General features: G+C 38.6%; 1 protein-coding gene across 1 annotated transcript in view; it reads left to right on the forward strand.

Moving 5' to 3' along the window:
• Positions 1-75: 75 nt before the first annotated feature.
• Positions 76-19,777, forward strand: part of LOC114468351 (neuronal pentraxin-2-like) — a 27,863-nt gene continuing 8,161 nt past the window's right edge. Inside the window, exons 1-3 of the mRNA XM_028455192.1 lie at positions 76-902; positions 11,346-11,592; positions 16,369-16,613. Of these exons, the coding sequence (XP_028310993.1) occupies positions 291-902; positions 11,346-11,592; positions 16,369-16,613 (1,104 nt within the window). The 5' untranslated portion in view covers positions 76-290. The remainder of the gene's footprint in view (positions 903-11,345; positions 11,593-16,368; positions 16,614-19,777) is intronic.

Genomic DNA, 19,777 nt, shown 5'->3' on the forward strand with positions numbered 1-19,777 from the left:
ATGACGTCTGTCTGCATGTGAAAAAGCAGCGTGCACAGATGCTGCGCGCAGAGGAGCCAGTGCGCGCTCCAGTCATAATGTGTCCAAGCAGCGCCGCTGTCTTTTCTGTTCAACACTGACACATTCTGAGGATTTTTGAAACACCTCTGGGACTATAACTTTGTTCCTGTGGAGTTTTTCGCGCAAGATTTATTTTATTTTTTTCGTCCATTTCATTTTCATCAGGCTACTGGTTCATTTAGTTTTCCTGGTGAATTTCCTAACAGAGGAGCAGCGTGGTTGATGGATGCATGAGTGTGAGATCTTGTCTTTTACGGCTGAATTACTCATGGTCGCAACTTAAACTGCTTGGGTCACTTTCTGAATTTCGGCTAAAAGAAGTTCAAACATTTTGGATTTTATTTGATTTTTTTCCTTACTGCGGAGTTCGATCAGCCTCTCCGTTGGGAATGCTGGCTTTAGTTGTTGGACTCCTGTGCGCGCTCCGTGGGTGCACGGTGGTGCGCAGCCAGGACGCCACAGGTAGCCGCTTCGTGTGCAATGCCATCCCCCCGGGCGCAGAGTCCGGCTGCGGTTACGGTCCGAGCGGCAACCGCGTGCAGAGCAGCACTCCCGTGGAGGACGAGCTGCGTAACACGATCATCCAGCTCCGAGAAACCATTCTCCAGCAGAAGGAGACCATCGTGAGCCAGCAGGGCACCATCAAGGAGCTCAACTCCAAACTGACGCGCTGCGAGTCGGCGGCGGACGAGTCCTCACAGGGCAAGTCCCGGGGTCAGAGCACCAGGCGGAAGGAGCACGGCAAGAACACGATGGGGGATTTGCCCCGGGACCCCAGTGAGACCATCGACCAGCTGGGAAAGACGATGCAGAGTCTGAAGGGTCGGCTGGAAAACTTGGAGGTAAATCGCCAAAAGCGCGGCTTGTGCGTAATGTCACCCTCTGCACTCCTCACCCCTTTGTGTTGCCTTAATGCGCACTTCATACACCTCAGCAATAAAATGTAATCTCTTTACCATAGAACTGTGTGTGCACATGGTCTAATAGTCCAGCAGAATACATCTCAGGGTAGTGAGGAGATCAAAGGGTCAATTATGGGCATGCAACACTTTTCCATGCAATAAAACTCTGTCCATTAGAAATAGAAACAATAATCATGTTGTCAAAGGTGTAACTGTGCTAATGCAGTGCGTATATGTGCATGGCGCAGATAATTGCAATGCAACCCTGAATAATTTATTAGTACTGTGTGTATGTGTTCCATGTCCTCTTTTATTTTATTTTAGTCATGTGGCTAATTATTCTGAGCAGCTGATGAAATGCATTCCCTCAGATTTCACCGACATCTCTGCTTTGGTGCTTTGGATATTGAAGTTGAATCAAATGCCTGACGCTTTGGTGGGTTATAGGGAGTCACGTGGGAGCTATTCTCCAAGAACCGTTTGTTCAATTGTAGCCTACATCTTTTTTTTTTTTTTTTTTTTGCAATCATTTCACAAGAATTGCAGACTTCATGCGGTTAAAAAGAGGGCACCATATTAAAAAAGTGTCTCACATTCATCAGAGCACTAGACATGGCGTTGTCTTCTAACCCACATTAACACCATGAACACCTTCAAATCTGCCTTTAAAGTCAATGTTGTTTTTATATTCCCTGCATCGCTGATCCCACTATTCCCATCCCCCCCAGTCCCTCTTTCCTTGATTGAAGGCTTTAATACCCAGATCAAATCTAGGATATACTGCAGTGGAAAGATACATATTACATTGCTTTTTAATCACATATCTATTGATCTGCATCTGCTTAACAGAATGATTATGGCCCAGCAGGCCTTTCTGCTGGTGTTTATGGCTCCCCAGGGCAGGACCTCTCTCTCTAATCAAAACAATCTGCATAAACCATCAGTTGCTTTCAGCTCCATGTGATACACCATAACCATGCAGGTAGGCTCACTTTGGACTTCAGTCTCACGTTACCATCGAGCTTCCCACCAGAGGAATTCAAGTGGCACCATTGTGTCAGGAAAGATGTATTTAACGTAGATGTGTGGCAGCGTGTCGGTAATTGATGGTGATATCAACACAGATGTGGAAATTTGGGAGGATTTTTGTAACATTTTTGGAGCTTTCAAAATACACTACCCTCTAATTAAACTGTAGGTGTGATAGTGAACATAAAACTGTTTACATTACAAGGAACTAGGGATCGACGATATAGATTTTGTAAGGCCGATGCCGATGTCGATTTTTTTCCATCAGCTTTAGCCGATGACGATACGGACTGCAGATTTTCTTAAGCCATTTGCAGCCGCTACTACTTTTGTTCCCTCAATTTACATCATAAAAATTACATAATGATGATAATAAATTGTAAAAGTCTCCATTTTTAAAAAAGAACATTTATTGAAATTAAAGGTCCCATGTCATGCTATTTTTCATCTCCATTTGTTCTAAGAACCCCAAAAACATAATAATTGAGGTTTATTTTCCCAAACTCGCCTGTTTTCCAGAGTTTTAGCCTCTGAAAAGTCACTTTCTGAGCAGCTCTGCATAAACAGGCTGGTTTGCGTCCAACTTATGCATATTCATGAGTGGGCGTGTCTATAGACGGGACACTGACTTCCTCCTCCCCTCACGGTGACGTAGGACCAGAGGACGGCCCGCCCTCCTCCCACCCACTCTGTAGCTGAGCTCACGCTGCTTTATAAACACAAGACAGAGCGTGGGGGCGGGGCGTTCATCGATACATACATAGCACTGCACGAAGGACACTGAAATGCTCACCTTCGTGGGCGTGTCTGTTTACATGTCAGAGACTGCAGAGAGCTTCCTGGAGGCGTGGTTTCTCCAGCTCAGTGCCGCATCAAATTTGTCATCAAAGTGGGAACGCGAAATCAAATTGTAGCGAGGTGTTTGGGCTCACCCTGCAGTAAGAAAGGAGCAAATCACCCTCTAACTAACGATTGAGGGAATCAATGAAAAAAACACTTTTGGCATGTGTATGAAGCCCTAATAGCACTTTATGATGTTTAAAGCACAGAAAAGTAGATTTAACCTAACATGGGCCCTTTAACAAAGGTGAGGTAGAATGACAACAAGTAAAAAAATATTTAACAAATAATAAAAACAGGCGATGTAGAACAAGAACAAGTAAAAAATATTTCTGCTCTTTGTAAATAATGCGGATCGGCGAACGCAGCAGCCCGCATCGACCAATGCCGATACATGTAAAAAAACGCAAAAATCAGCCGATAATATTGGCCAGCCGAAGTATCGGTCTATCATTACAAGGAACCAACAATGCTGGTAAAAGCCAGATGTCAAAAAGTCAAATTACGACAAGACATTTGCCACATGTTGAAAAGCACAATACTCTACAGCAGGGGTCACCAACATGATGCTCGTGGGCCCCAGGTAGCCCACATGGACCATGTGAGGGGCCCTCAGGGGCTCTAGTCACCAATGAGCTCCATCTATAATCTGATTTACTATCCAGGATTCAAACTCACAACAATAAATACATAAGAGAGATATAGTTAGTACTTAGAAGAGTTTAATACTGCTGTACCTGATGAAGTTTTATTGTGTTTATTTTCACTGAAACATTGTGACAAATGTTTTTAAGTGCTGCAGATTTGATGTATGGTCAGTGGTATGTTATATCTAATACGATATATATAAAATGTTTTTTTAAAAGCAACTTGGATTTTTATAAAATGAGGTAACTGTTACATTTTACAAATGTTCCATTATCTACAATTAGTTAAAATGTGTTTGTTAGTAACTAGTAAAATAGGGAGATGATCATTTTCTGTCAAATGTAATGAAAATTAAACAATTGCATGATTAAACATTTCCTATAGAGATGTCCCAATACAATTTTTTTTTTTTTTTTTACTTCCAATACGATACTGATATTGCAGCTATGATTATTGGCCGATACCGATATCAATCCGATATCAATCCGATACAATATCAGCACGAATCATACATACTTTTTTATTACTTCCTTTGTAGTGTGGAATGTTAGAAAATTCTTGATTATTAAAAAAAAAAACAAAAAAAAAAAAACAGACCCATTTATTATAAACCAATGGATTACATGTAATTAACCATTTAAAATAAAAATATTTTATGATTGAATAAAATAAATTTAAAAATAAAATAAAATATATTGAAAAAAGTAAATCCAAAAAAACGATATATATTATATCGGAGATTTTAGATTTAGATGATTTGTTTTCTGGCTGATATCGGACCGATATTCGATATCAATATCTAATTGTTACACCTCTAATTTCCTACCTTATTATTTAGCCTCTAATTAAAGTGAAACCGTGAACATATGGTATTTGAGAAGTGTTTTTCTAACTGGTAGCCCTTAGGACTATACAGTGCCTATTAAGTAGCTCACAGTTTCAGGAAGGTTGGTGACCCCTGCTCTACTGTCATTAAAGGGTGGTGGTAAACCAATGTCCAGATAAACTAATGAAAAAGAGGCCATCACGAAATGGAAGCTATAAATTGTCGTCCTATTAATGTGGGGGAGGATCAGGGACTGAGAGGTGAGTGGAGCGGCTTTAGTTTACTCAGATTATCATTTATCCACGAGGAAGACAAAAGTGCTCCATATGTGGCGCTAACATGTGACCACTGCACCTCTGTAAACAATGACAGCAGCTCTGAAAGGAGTCTACAGCCATTTGCTTTGATTCAGTGAATCTATAGAGAAGCACTATGCAAAAAAAAAAACAAAAAAACCCTGTGTGCAACACCTCCACACTGTTAATAACTAGAATACTGATAAAATACTGTAAATAGTATCAATAATGGTATCTTAGAAGAAGAGAGCTTCACTTTCCTGTAATAATGAGTACAGAGACTGCTGCGCCTTAGCAGCTGAATGTAAACGAACAATAGTTTGTGTCTGAACAGATTTAAGTGTTCAAGGTTCAAATTTATTCTGCAGTTCTCTCATTTTGACACTGGAGTTTTCTAAATCTATAATTTACATTCTTTATGGACTTTTTTTTGTGCTAGTCCTATTTTCTTTTCTTTTTGTTTTTAATAAGTAATGTTTTTGGTCCAAACAGACTGGCCTTTAATAAAGCCCAAACCTCTGAAGTCTGCATAATTCACTTTCTACATTTTTCAGTGTTTTTCTCTGTGAAAACAAAAGCACTTATTACAAATCTCACATTGATAAATATAACTCTGTGCACTACCTTAATGATTCAGTCTGTCATTTACTAATTCACAAGATATGATAATTGTGTGTCATTACAGTGTCATACTTGCAAACAATTAGCTACATTTTCAAAATAGATTTACACCATGCAGGTATAGACAACCTCATCATGTATATAGAAGTACCACCTTGTGGTCACAATTTATATAAATTCCTAGTTCCGCCACTGATCTGGGCTTTACATACACCGTCCTTTCATCATTCCATTATCAGCCATAATGCTTAGCAGGGACACAGCGTCTACATTTTGAAATAATTATATCAAAAGCAAAAGCACCCATTGGATAATGTGCCATAAAGGAGATCAGATCCATCAACTTAAAGCTGCAGTATGCAAGTTTTTTTTTGTTGTTTCATTTGGTTAAAAAATCCATAATCAGCTTTCTGAGTGGACAGTGGACAATTCTGCAACTTCTCTATGCCTTGTATAAGCACTTTAGAAATCCACATCCTATATTGTAAAGTACAATGGCGGACATTTCAGCAGGAGAAGTCTCCATGGCGGCATACGGTATACGGTAAAGCAAGCAGAAAAACTGAGGTGATGAAGCAACAGTCTAAAATAGGGATGCACCGAAATAAAAATTCTTTGCCGAAACCAAAAACTAAAAATGAAAAAACCAACGTCGAAAACAACAATCCGAAACACCAAAATAAATTATTATGAAAATGATTAGTCCCATTACATTTATGGCTCTGAATCTCCACAGCTGTGTGCTTTGATTCCAGCATGCATCATTTCTAGTCCCAATAATGATCTTTGTAACATTAACCTTGTTCTGTTGTGATGTAGTAAAGAGCTTCTCTGTGAAACGTGCACTGACAGCCTGAAACCAGATTCTTCTTCTGATGAACAGCCAATGCGTCAAGCTGCCGTGTGGTCCGTGTTGATGCAGGTCTACATGTAACTACAGAGTTGATGTGACACAGAAACATTAAACACACTTAGGTTTCCCATCAACCTCAGCTCATAAAACGCTTTAGTGCTCAGATGTATTGAAAAACAGCCATTTCCAGACAAGCGTGTTTGCTCGTGTCTTTACAACATCCTGTTTCAGTCGGCTTAGTTTGATGAGTGAAGTGTTTCAGCCAAAAACCAAAAATGAACTTTTGATGCATCACTAGTCTAAAGGCACAAACATACTCAGGTGGAACGGACAATTAGAAAATCTGCTTTGTATCCTTGGGGATCCCCATGACTGTGTAAGGTCTGCCCCACATACTGGGGTCAGAGGGAGAGCGATAACAGGCGGGATAAATCGCATGTAAACCTAAGTGAAACATATCCAAGATGGAGAGAACAGACACAATTCATGTTGCAGTCTGGATGTTTGAGTGGTGGTTGTCACTCTGCTCTGAGCATTTATACACAGCAGAAATGCACTGAAGCAAGCACGACCTGAATATTGATAAGCATTTATCGATTCCGATGCTTTATCGATTTCTGCTTATCGATCCGTTTTTTTTATTGATTCCCAAATAGGCTGAGAAACAAGTAGTACAGAAAAGAATATAGCCTGGTTTATTAAAATAAAAATCAGGTTTATTAATATAAATCTTAATTATTCACCACTGAGAATAAACAATACCTCAATGAGTCCTTAATAAACAATTAATCAATACTCAAATGAGTAAAATGAGTCAAGTGGCTATGGGCTTAGGATAATAAATTAACCTCATTTTTATCATTATCACACAACGTTGGCCAATATATAAATCCCTTAACTGCCGAAACCAGCAGGCTGCTTTTATTGTGAAATATACAGGTATTCTACTACATCCTGTCACCGAATTAGCTTCACTGAATAGTAGCCTGAGTAACAACACTACACACTAACCACTACAAACACGAACCATCCTAACACTACGTTATAAGTGCATAAAGTAACATGCTTTTAACTCGACATGACGTATGTAGAACTGACGTGCTGAGTCAGGTGCGCTATCATGAACACACACATACCGCGAGCTCTGGCTTTCATTCATTCATTAACTAACCAAACTACACCAACAATATGACAAACTATATAAGAACTGGGTACTCACGCTCTCATTTACGCACACATAACTTCTAGTTATAATTTCACCACCAAAGCCACTATTCAGCTCATCTACAGATTTCTATGTAACACCCATTTGGAATATCATTCTGATCTGATCTCATGTGAGTAAGTTCACCTCTGGTGTTAATAGCGGTGAATAACATATTCCTCACACATCAGACATAGATAAAGGAAACCTCCATAAACAACAGTACTTAGATGTATTTACCTTTGACGCCTTTTTCTACGGCATCGCATGTAGCAGCTCACCTCTGCTCTGTGTGTGTGACGTCATCGCAAATTTGTTTACAGTGGCTGCACAATCAATAGCAGAATCGTGAAGGGTTTTTGTTAGCAATTCCAAAGAAATGTTTGACTAAGAACCAGTTCCCAAACTAAACCGGTTAACAATGCACATCCCTAGTTATATGTGCATTGATGTCAGAGTCACTAAAGGCCCACGTTTACACAAGAACGTTTTCTTGTGAAAACGCAAACATTTTGTTTTCGTTTCGGCGGTTCATTTACAAGGCAACGGCGTTTTGGTGCTTAAAAACGTAACTTTCAAAAAACGGGCTCCAGAGTGAAAGTTTGTGGAAACGCTTACCTCTCCCTCTATGTGTAAACAGGGAACAGACATTTTCTGTGTCACCGGCATGTGCACTATGGCTGCATATCCTCAGAGGAACACCCAGCCCATGGCCAGTAGAATATGGCCTGAACTCGAATAAAGCCACTCTCTCTTGTCTGAACCCATTGCTGCCGACACTATTAAAATCTGTGCACGGTGTGCACATGTAGGCAAGTTTCTTTAATAATTTAGCTTTATTTTATGGCCACTCATTCTGCATACAACTGTAAACATGACAAACGGCTACACGCTACGTGGCAGTTTACTGCTGCAACACACACAACTCAGCACCCTGCTCTCTACATACAGTATGTGACACACACACTGCTCCACAACCAGTCAAGAACGAGTCATTTTTTGTATTTTTTAACATCATTTATTCATGCACCAGAGGACAGCCTCCATTCACCTCCAATGCAAACATTGGTGAGTCATCTCGCGCTTATTGAACTTGTCCGCTGTGTTTTAAAACAGAAACAGAAACTCAACCTCCCTTAGCGATATATTTTGTGAACACTTTTACCGAGTGTTTTCTCAATAGGATAATACCTATTTTTTTGTTATTGTAAGTTTGCATTTTTTATTATTGTCATTAAAAATATAAAGAAACAATAGTGTTTGGGTGTGATCTTTAGTTAAGTGATGCATGTAAATCTACCGAGCAACAGCCGAAAAGGAAGTGGCGTCTATTTATTTAGCGCGAATGTTATTATCTACCTACCAGCATATATTTCACCTAACAGACTAGTACAAACCGAAAATATGGACTTGTACACAGCGGTAATGCTAGCGAACATTACATCAACCTGTATAAAGACGCTGCGCACAGAAAAAGGCTTTGACGGAGGAGGATCTTGAATCCAGGCGGCGCCACTTCCACCATCTATTGGCCTGGCATGTATACTACATGGTTTTTATATGCTTCCCGCGGTCTCATGTAAACAGAGATTGTTTTAAAAACGTTGCCGTATGAATGCAGAACATTTTGGAAACAAAAACAAAAACAGAAGCAAAACGTTGTAGTGTGAAAAGGGCCGAAAACATCCAAAAACTCTCCAATAACACAAAATAAAGTTAGGTATATCTAGGTTTCAAAACAGGGAAGGGAGGGTGAGCATGGCTGTTTCTATACGTTGCCACCTTTCAGAAAAGAAAATAAGGGACATTCACAGGATCGTGAACAAAATCCTCAAAAATAGAAACATTTGGACATAGAACAGTGTTTACCAAATGTTATTATCCCATGTTCCCCTTAGCTCATGTTCTACATTATTTATTAGTGTCTGCAGATTCTTCTAAACTCTTTCTGTGTCTCGTCCAACATTAACCTTGAATTTAAGCCTTTTTGTTCATTTATTTCTAATGTTTTGCTCATTCATCTTTTGGTGTATTTTAAAGAGTTGTGCCACAAATTATGATTGATGGATGAAAAAAAAAAAGTATGTGCGCATGTAAAAAAAAATCTATAATGTTGAAAAATAAACTGAAACATTTGTGTACCTCCTGAAAGGTGTTGATGTACCCCTAGGGCAGAGGTCTGCAACCATTATTCTCAAAGGAGCCATTTTTCCTTAAAAAAATACTTTCTCAATGAAGACAATGTAGTGTATAAAATTCTATATGTAGTTACAAATACATCGAATAATTCACACAAATAAAATCTCTATTTCCGTCCAGAACAGTCTTTTTGTTGGTTTAGTTATCTTACCAGAGATTTAAAATAAGGTAAGGTTAACCACAGGTGTAAGGAAAGTTTATGGTTGATGAGAGTTATTGTGCAATGTAATTTATTAGGTTGACAAATTATTATATTATTATATTTGGTGTCAATGTCATTTATCATTAATACCCTCTGTAAGAAATAACAATTCATTATTTTAATAATTTCTTATAGCTATAGGGAGCCATTGCAAAAGAGTTCAAAGAGCCACATGAGGCTCCAGAGCCACAGGTTGTAGACCCCTGTCCTAGGGATACATGTACCCCAGTTTGGGAACCACTAGAATATACAAAAATCTCTACAAACATTTTTATTAGGGAATATATATAATATAAAATGAAATTATATTAATGTATTTATTTATTTATTGTTAACCTATCAGTATGATTTTTGTTAAAAGCCCATACATAATATGCCTATTTATATTACCTAATATGATTGTAATAATAAATAAATGATCTTTATTTTAACTTTAAAACCTCCACATCCTAAACATTAAATCAAATCCCAGTAGTTTATTAAATCAGTCCAACCATGATGTGTTTTACTGTATCATCCTCAGGAGATGATGAATAATTGTTCATGTCTACAGTGTTGTTCTCCTGAGGCTGTTTGACCGTGGGACACTGAAAACTCTCTGGACATTTTTAGGGTTAGAGCAGCGCTGGTGGGTGTGTCGTCTCTCTACTCTCCAACAGTCCCTGAAAGCACCACACACTCACATCCATGTACACAGGACACACCACAGAGAGTGGCGTCCCACGAAGATCTCACCACGACAATGTTGCTGGCCTTGGCATTTCCTGCGTTTTACTTTGTGTGTGATGTCTGACGGACATGTCTAGTGTTCTGGTCATTTATGCAAATACGGAACAAACAGTGTTCCGTTTTGGCTCAGTACGAGACGCACCATTTATTGGTCAAATACAGAACAACTCCGTATTTTAATGGACGGGTGGCAATCCTATATACAAGTCTCATGATTCTACATACTGCAGCGTTAAGCAAATCCAGGTTTTATTTCTCTTCTCTTACGCAAATTGTCATGGGGGTACATGAATGAAAATTAAAAACACTGATAACATTGAAAACTAGAATATAAATAGAGCAGTTAATGATAATGCTAGGTTAATGCTAATGATAGGCTAATGCTATTGCTAGGTTAATACTAATGCTAGGTTAAAGCTAATACTAGGTGAATGTTAATGCTAGGCTAAAGTTATGCTATGTTAATATTAATGTTATTGCTCAGTTATTGCTATTGCTAGGTTAATGCTAGGCTAATGCTATTGCTAGACTAATGATAATGCTCGGTTAAAACTAATACTAGGTCAATATTAATGCTAGGTTAATGCTTGGCTATTGCTGTTGCTATGCTAATGCTAATGCTAGCTAATGCCAATGATAAGCTAATGCAGTGCAACGCGGGCCAGCACCTGCATCCCCACTTGCATTTTCTTCAGGAAATGCAAATATTGTAGTTATTAATAATAATGCTCAACAGGATAGGTAAAATGCACTGCTACATTGTATATAACATTACATTATTGTATTTTTTAAGTGCAGGAGTAGGGGGTACATGGCTTCAGGTTAAATGTCTGAAGGGGTACAGGACTGTGAAAAGTTTGGGAACTACTGAACTAGATTAAATACCATCCATTCATCCCTAGTCATTTATTGGTGTTTCTTTTTCTGTGGCTCCAGCAACAAGGTTTACGCCTCCCCAGTACCAACATGTCAGCTGAAAGCATTTCAGCCTTGGCCCCTCTTCCACCGGAGCTGCGAGATCTGCTGCGGCAGCGACTGGGGGCACTGGAAACCCAACTTCTACGTAAAGTGGCTGAACTGGAGGAAGAGAAGAGCCAGCTCTACAATGAAACTGCTGCCCATCGCCAGCGGACAGAGAGTGCCCTGAATTCACTCCTCGAGAGGATCACAGAGCTCGAGAAAAGTAGGTGTTACAGTGACTACAGATTAGCTGGCAGATCATTCTCAGAGAAAAAGTTAAATCAGCTCGTCTCAATATCACGTGACTCATTTATTCAAGTTATCCATAGGGAGTTTCCTGGACTTAAAAATGCACAAGTGAATGCCTGATTAGTTTACAGAGGTATCAGAGAGATGTCCACACTTCAGGGCATCACTTTTATGAGGGGTTTTAAGAAAACACAACATATAACAGCCTAAAGGAAAATGATTTTACAGGGTTGTTATTTCACCAGCTGCAAACTCCTCAGAGGCTCCACCGATACAAAATACAAAGCTTTTTTTTTCAGTGACGTCTTTGGTAAACAAATGTAATTGGTTGGTGGATAGAATAACACATGCAGAACATTTTCATTCCGTACCATACCACTATTGTGAGCCCTTATTTCTTCCAATTTATGTCAAATTTGGCGACAAAGATGAGTTTGTTCAACTTTGCAGTAGTAAGTTAGGGATTCTGGTGTTGTTTTCCCAATGAGGTAAGTAGAAGTCTCTATTGGTAGGATAATGTTTTCAATGAAAATGAAGAAAACAATGGGAGTAATGGTACAACATCAGGTTGTATCTGTAATTTAGTTTCATTGTATCAATTTTAACTCTGGTTGCCTTTAACAATTATACATCTTAAATACCTGTTTTATCTCCAGGTTGTGTATTGAATTGAGCAATTAGATTTGAACTTTTTTATTATAAACAAGCGCTGGAACTTTATTATAGATCAATTGATCACTTTTTATATAACCACATTGTTGCCTAGTAACTCCTGAACTTGCAAAGCTCTAGGATAATATTTTCATAATCCATTTCCATTCATTACTTTTTAATTTTTTTTTTAAATTTACAAAGCTTTTCTTCCCCCTGTCTTCATTAACCACGCATGATTTACCATCCGTGTTCACTCAATTTGATGTCCTTCTCTTTTATTCAAAGTATTTTAAAATATTTATTGTTTTGTCATGTTTGGTTAACCCACAGACAGCCACACAGTTTGTAAGCAAAAGGCTAAACTGAAAAAACCTAAGTTAAGTGAATCACCCATGTAAGGAAGGAAGTGAAAACTCACAAAGCGTTGAATTCATTCATCTGTAGGAATATAACTACCAATTTCAAAACATTTACACATCTTTAAACTGTGTGGTCATAATTTGGTCAATGCAACACGCAACATGCAATTTAGAGATAACAAATTAATTATTTATGACTGATGCTTTTACCTTATTAAAACAAACTGCCATATATCACCCACTTTAGCAATGCCAGCTATTCTAAGTTTGCCATTAAAATGTTTTTTCTAACTACTGAGGTCGATATTCTTACAGTACAAATCATTTTAGAGCAGAAGCCATTCAACTTTGGACTAACAGATACAGTAAGAGATTCAGGCGATTGCTTGTTTGATGCGGCTCCACAGCGTTACGTCTCCACCGCGCCTCCGGAGCTGATTCCACTTTAGTCTACTGTATGTGTTCATTTCCACCGGGTCCGCTGTGGTGCGTGTCTGCTCCTTCCCAGCTAGTCCAGTGCCCTCCGCCAGATATACGCAGGACTTCTATTTCTATTTCTGGATCAATCAGCACAGAGCAAATGAAGCTAAACAGGAAATTAAGCACGTATTCCGCAATAAAATATCGGGTTACTTTAAAAAAAAAAAAAACACTTCAGATTATTTTTCAAGTAGCTACATCACCAAAACGTCATAATGTGTAAAAACAAAATTATATTCACTATATTGTTTCCTCTCATACTGTAACTACACTGTAAACTGCAGCAACTTTGATTGAGTTCATGTTTTACTGGTGCAGTTTTATCTCTTGGCTGTTGGCTGTTGATAAAAAATGTGGCTCTGACAAATCCAGAGATTCCAACCTTCTTGTTCTCCTTCGTTAGGAACACTGACCTGTTTATCTGTTTATTGTTGTGTTTATAACACATACCTTTAATTGCGTTCTCGCGCAATTATATAAATATCGTGAGAACTCCTCTGTCTCGTGACATCACAGTCGCGCAACCGGACGGCGGACAGCGGGGAAAAACCGGATCGGTGCCGTGGCGCAACGTATCCAGTGGAAACCCCCAGTAAGCCAGGGGTGTCAAACTCATTTTAGTTCAAATACAGAGCAGTTTGATCTCAAGTGGGCCACAGATTTTATGCAGAAAAATGTCAACATTATTGTTCCAAAGTTTGCACTTCTACTTATGCATAAAATACTAAATATGGAGGAAACTGATAATATCCAAGCAAGAAGTGAAAGATATCAGTCCCAACAGGATCTTCACTTCACATTTCTTTTAAATAAGGAAAATATTATTTTCAACAGTTTAACAATAAAAATGATTGCAAACATAAGATATACTCATCGGGAAAACTTTGTGCACATGCAAATATTGTTACGTTTTATTTTCACGATGATTTACGTTTCCTCTGTCTTTTCTACCTTGCCCTGCGAGCCGAATTGGATGCTCCAAGGGGCCGGATTTGGCCCCCGGGCTATAAGTTTGACAAATGTGTTCTAAGCCATCTTTGTGGCTGTTTGTTTAAAGCTGCAGAGGATAATCCCTAACATTTATTAAACTTTACCTGTATTTCATCTACGGCTACTTTCACACTGCAGGTCTTAATGCTTAATTCGGAAATTTGAAAAAAAAATCAGATTTTTTGGAGAATGAATGGAATGCGATCCTGAAGTAACCCACGTGCGCAAAAGAGGTCTTGAGGTATTCCATGTACACGCATGCACGTACTGTTTATTGAAGTAAATATGAAGCCATCTGGTCTCGGTGTGAGTATGGCACTGATAATATGTATAATATAGTAAATATGTATAATTTTTTTCCCCCTGCCACTCCATCTGCGATTCAAAATTATGAAGCATTTTGATGACTTGAAGGTCGGATAGAATGTGACCTCAGACAGCAGACATATTTATATCTACATATGAAAGTGTCCTTGGTTGAATTTGAAAAAACTGGATTTGTATTGTTCACATAGACATAAAAAAATCAGATATGGGCAAAAAAAATTGGAATTGACCTGCAGTGTGAACATAGCCTAAAAAGTGGTTTCAATCCACTACTGGTACCAGTGTGCCTCCAAAAACACAGTCATTTTATTTTATTTTCACAGACTGAACATTGTGCCTTATCAATAACAGTTATTATAGGGTAGATTTCCACAAAAACACACAAAATACAGCTGAAATCTAATGTCTCACGTACTGATGTTATATCTGGTGAAAGACCATAAACAAAGCAAAATAAAAAATGGTGAAAATAATTTATTAAATCCATACATGTTTGTGAATAAATTATTCCATTTGTCAGAAGAAATGCCTTTGATTTATTGATCTATGAGGCCTGCAGCAGCTTTAAACAGTAGGATTGGTGCTCTTTGGGCTAGAGAACTCTTTGTTCTCTGAAAATAAAATAGGGTGAGCCATATAACAACAGCTACAAGGCCTTTTGTAGTTTAGAATGTCATTATAGTGTAAGGTGTTTATTGATTTACAAAATCACCCCAACACCTTTAAATTAGGGAAGAGATTAGGTCTTGCTGTAAACTTAAATTCCCATTTGCATTGCACTTTGACATTTGTGCAATCCTTTGTTCAAATGGACCATCTGATGAAAGCCTTGCAATAAATTAGCAGCAGATTCTCAAAAGGTCAAAGTTATATGGAGCAGTGTGGGAGAAGTGTCTTGCCCAAGGACACAAAAGTTTGGTTGCCATACTTTTCAATCTAAGCTTTTCCCTGGGTTAGGTATATATATATATATATATAGATATATATATATATACGTTAACATGTTAATTGCATTTAATTCATTACAGAAAAATAACACTAAAAAAATATTTGGGGTTTTTTTTGCACTCATAACAGTGCAACTATACGCAAGAAAAGGGAGAACCAGAAGAGAAGTTGTTGTTGTTCAATGCTAAACATGTAGCAGCTGCTACAAGCTCCGAGCATGCTCCGTTTATTTCATGCCACAGATATTCTAACTATTTTGCAATGTTCAGTTTCCCACTTCTCTGGAATGTTCTGTACTAAGTGCTGTTCTTTTTATTTTAATACACAAGGTGTGAAAGTTTACAATATTGAAAAGCATGAATATACCGTACTTACATTTAAGTTTGTGCTTTGTGAAGAATCATAATATTCTTTATTCATATTTAACATTATGTTAGCTCTCAGTGATGAAAATAATAAACACTATTTTGTTGTTTAAGCTCATTTATTATTTTCACAAACCAAAATCCATTTAAATTGGACAAATGTTGCTTTTTGTGTCTAACATTGTTTTGCGATTAATCCCTGTTGTATTTAGAGTCCCACCACTACTTTAAATACAACAGCATTCATTAGCATACCTGTAGTTTGTGTTCTGTACTAAACTGGATGTTTCTTTGTCAAAAAGCTTGACTCATAGGCTACATTGTCAACATCTAACCTGCTCCTACTGGCTCACGAGCAGTAACAAGTCTAACATGCAAATGAGAACGATTAGAATCTATGTGTCTTCATGTATCCTGAGAGTACACATTAGATGCTGTTTTCTCACAGCTATTGGCGTCCCACATGTTTGTCTAAGATCAACGTACACCACTCAGCAGTGCTGCTAATTTGTTTGCTGACAAGTTAATTGTTAATGAGAGATATTTCTTACTTACTTCTAGAAAAATGATTCATTTTAAACATTGAACCAAAGGTAAAACATATAAATAACCATTTACTTTCAACAGGTAACAGTGCTTTCAAGTCACCCGAGGATTTCAAGGTGTCCCTTCCTCTTCGTACAAACTACCTATACGGACGCATTAAGAAGAGCCTCCCAGAGATGTACGCCTTCACCATCTGCATGTGGCTCAAGTCCAGCGCCAGCCCTGGAATCGGAACGCCATTTTCTTATGGCGTTCCAGGCCAGGCCAATGAGATAGTCCTAATCGAGTGGGGAAACAACCCTATCGAGCTTCTAGTTAACGACAAGGTACGTATATAAATGCTAATGTGTTTGAAAGTGTGTCTGGATTCATTCACTCTGCTCTGATTTTCCAACGGAGTGAACATCATTTAATAACTAAACTGAAATGAGAGTACATGTAGATCTGTGGTGACACTAATGAAATGCAAAGGATGAATGTATAAATTGGTGCAGATGCTCGCTGTGATGTGAAACAAGCAGATAGTAGAAAAGATTCTGGGACCATTAGCATTGAATATTTAATTTTTACTTTATAAACATTTAATATCCCTGACCCATATTTCACTAATGCTGAAGAATAACAGAGAATCATTAGAGACCCTGTGCTGCCAACTGTGTCAATCAGAATGAAGGAATATCACACAGAGATACAAATATACAGTATGTGGATATTTTACAACATTTACTTTTTACGCCAGTGGTTCTAAAACGTTTCAGCCCACGACCCCCAAAATAAAGGTTCCAGAGACCGGGGACCCCCACTGTAGCTGAAGGTGGTTGAACACCGACATGAACATTGAATTAAACTGGGCTTTAAGCCTTTATTCGTCATGCATACAGTATATGCTGTTACACATATATATTGAAATTTGTCCCCTGCAATTTAACCGATCCCTGGGGAGCAGTCGGCAGCCATTTTGCGGCGCCTGGGGAGCTGTTCGGGGTAAAGGGACTTGCTCAACATCCTACAGTGATGGCCCAGGTGAGGCTTGAACCAGGAACCCTCTGATCAGCGTCCTTAACCACTAGGCCACCACTCCCAGTCATGTGGAGACAGGGCCATGTATAAGAGGGAGATTTTTGAGGCCCATCAATAAAGTCAGTAACATGATGGTCCATTGTTCTATGAATCTGTGATAACCACATTTATTTATTTATCTGAATAATATAAGGAATTTCTGTCTGTCTGTCTGTCTCTGTGTGTGTGTGTGTGTGTGCCTGTGTGGGCGTGCGTGCGTGCGTGTACTTTAAATATCTCTGCGGATCAGGATCAGACTGATACTTTCAACATGGCTGCTGCTTGGTTCAAGGTTGTGCCACGTCGGATTTGTTTGCACTGCAATGACACCGTTAATAAATCATTTCATAAATGCTGCAAGCACTGTCCACCGCAGCCACCACAGTCACATGTGCACCAGAGCCCACCCCCACGCCCCACCTCCTGAGTATTAGGCACACAGACCTTGGCAAACGGAACAGACTTCATCTGTGTCGCGGATCATTATGAAGTTAATTTTCCACACGATGTCCTGTATAGTGGAGGTAGGACAGCTGTTGCATTAAGCGCCGGCTTTGAGTGACCAAAGTACGATGTTCTGCCTCCTTTCTCTGCTGCTCTATCTGTCTTCTGCTCCGATGATGAAAGCGATATCATGTGTTATTGTCGAGCTGCTGCTTCAAAACCACAGCAAAAATAAAAGTGAACACAGTTCTCATTATGTGGTCTTCTCTGTAGCTGTTTTGTGTTTTTATCCGATAGACGTCACGTTCTCCCCTATCCAATCAGAGTCTTCCCAACCCACAGAGAGAAAGCAGAGTTAAATATGATGAAAAGAGGTTAAAAGTGACAATAATGGGCCAACATGTGCAACCTTAGGTGGGAAATGTGGTGGAAAGGGTTTAAGTGCTGAAAATGTGGAAAAAAATTGCACAAAAGGCATTGAAATTTCATAGAGAAGTGGCAGAAAAGGGGAGTAATGTAGCTAAAATGCACTAAAAGGAGTAATGACGTGGCAAGTTGGGTGCAGTTGGCGAAAAATGGTAAAAATAAGCAAAAATAGGCTCAAATTTCAAAAAATTATCTTAGTTCCTTGAAGGCATCTGGCGACCCGTGTTCCTGAACGCATGTCTTAGGGTACAGCATTTATTTCATCATATTTTTTGATTATCCGATGTTCTACATTTCTATTTATTAACTTTTTTTCTTTCAAGAAAGAAAAGTAAGATAAGTTTCAAGTAAAAATATTTCCCTTGTTTACATCTTAACTTTGGCTTTTATCTGCACATAAGGATCTTGTTATATGCACCAATGATAGAAGAGTGTTCTGAAAAGGGAATAAAAGGTTAATTTAAAAAGAGGCAAAGAGATGGGAAAATAAAATGTGGAGGTGGTTGTTGGTTGTAAAACTGAGGCTGTAAAAGGTAGAAACAGAGACATGAAATTTTGCAGCTGCACGTTCTTGGTTTGACTCTCACAGTGTAAAATTGGGTCCTCAGGGGCCTCTACTTAGAACTAAATAGGGTTGCCTGAACATTGTTAAAAAGCTTCATGCTTTATTTAAATATTTTGAGAAGCTGCTGCATCCTATTTCTTTGTTTTTCTTTAATTAATCAGACTGACTTTTAACATGATAATCTTTTGTCTTTGGTTTTTATCTGTAATAAAGCGGGTGCATGTGTCATCTGTAACGATACAAAACAACATTAATCACATTTAGAGTTAAAACAAAAAGCCATTGTGTTACCTCGCAATTATTTTTCACACATAACGGCTTCTCAACGTACTTTTTATACCCAGTATTCCCACCTGCATTAAAAGTGATTGAACTGGTGCATTTTGAGCACGATCTGTACAACTTTACACATACAGGCGTCATTTGTCTCCTTGGTATTTTAAACTCTTGTTCTTTTGTCCTTATCTACACGCTTTCTGAAGCAAGGAACAAAATGTCCCTTTGAAACGCAAGTAACAGGCTTTTTCCCTGTAGACAATGTGACATTTCACAGCATGAAAGGAATGTATGTAGCTATCAACACTTCTATTGGTTTCAGATTTCAGGGTCCTGGTTTTTCATTGTTGCTTCACAGGGGAGTAAAGAAAAAGAACATCTGCTCTGTGTCCTATAGCTACAGCAGGTGTGATCACCTGTTGTTGGTTATTTCTCGTAGATTTTTATGTAAATAGTCTTTATAAAACAATAAAATAGCTGTAGAATTAACATTTTATGAGGACATTTGTAATTGGAACGAAGACAAGGAGGCCTGTTACTGAAGCTACACCCTGTGGGCGTGCTGTTGTGTTATTGTGCTGTTAGTGAGGACAACTCCCCGCTACCATTAAACAACTGATGCATTAAGCGTGCACGCAGAAGGGCCCAAACTAGTCCAAGCCTGAGTGCTTAATACGTTTCCTTTAGTGTAAAATCAACCACCTGGTGTTCTCATAGAGG

This window comes from Gouania willdenowi, chromosome 8 (assembly GCF_900634775.1).
Source record: "Gouania willdenowi chromosome 8, fGouWil2.1, whole genome shotgun sequence".
NCBI classification, from domain to species: Eukaryota; Metazoa; Chordata; class Actinopteri; order Blenniiformes; family Gobiesocidae; genus Gouania; species Gouania willdenowi.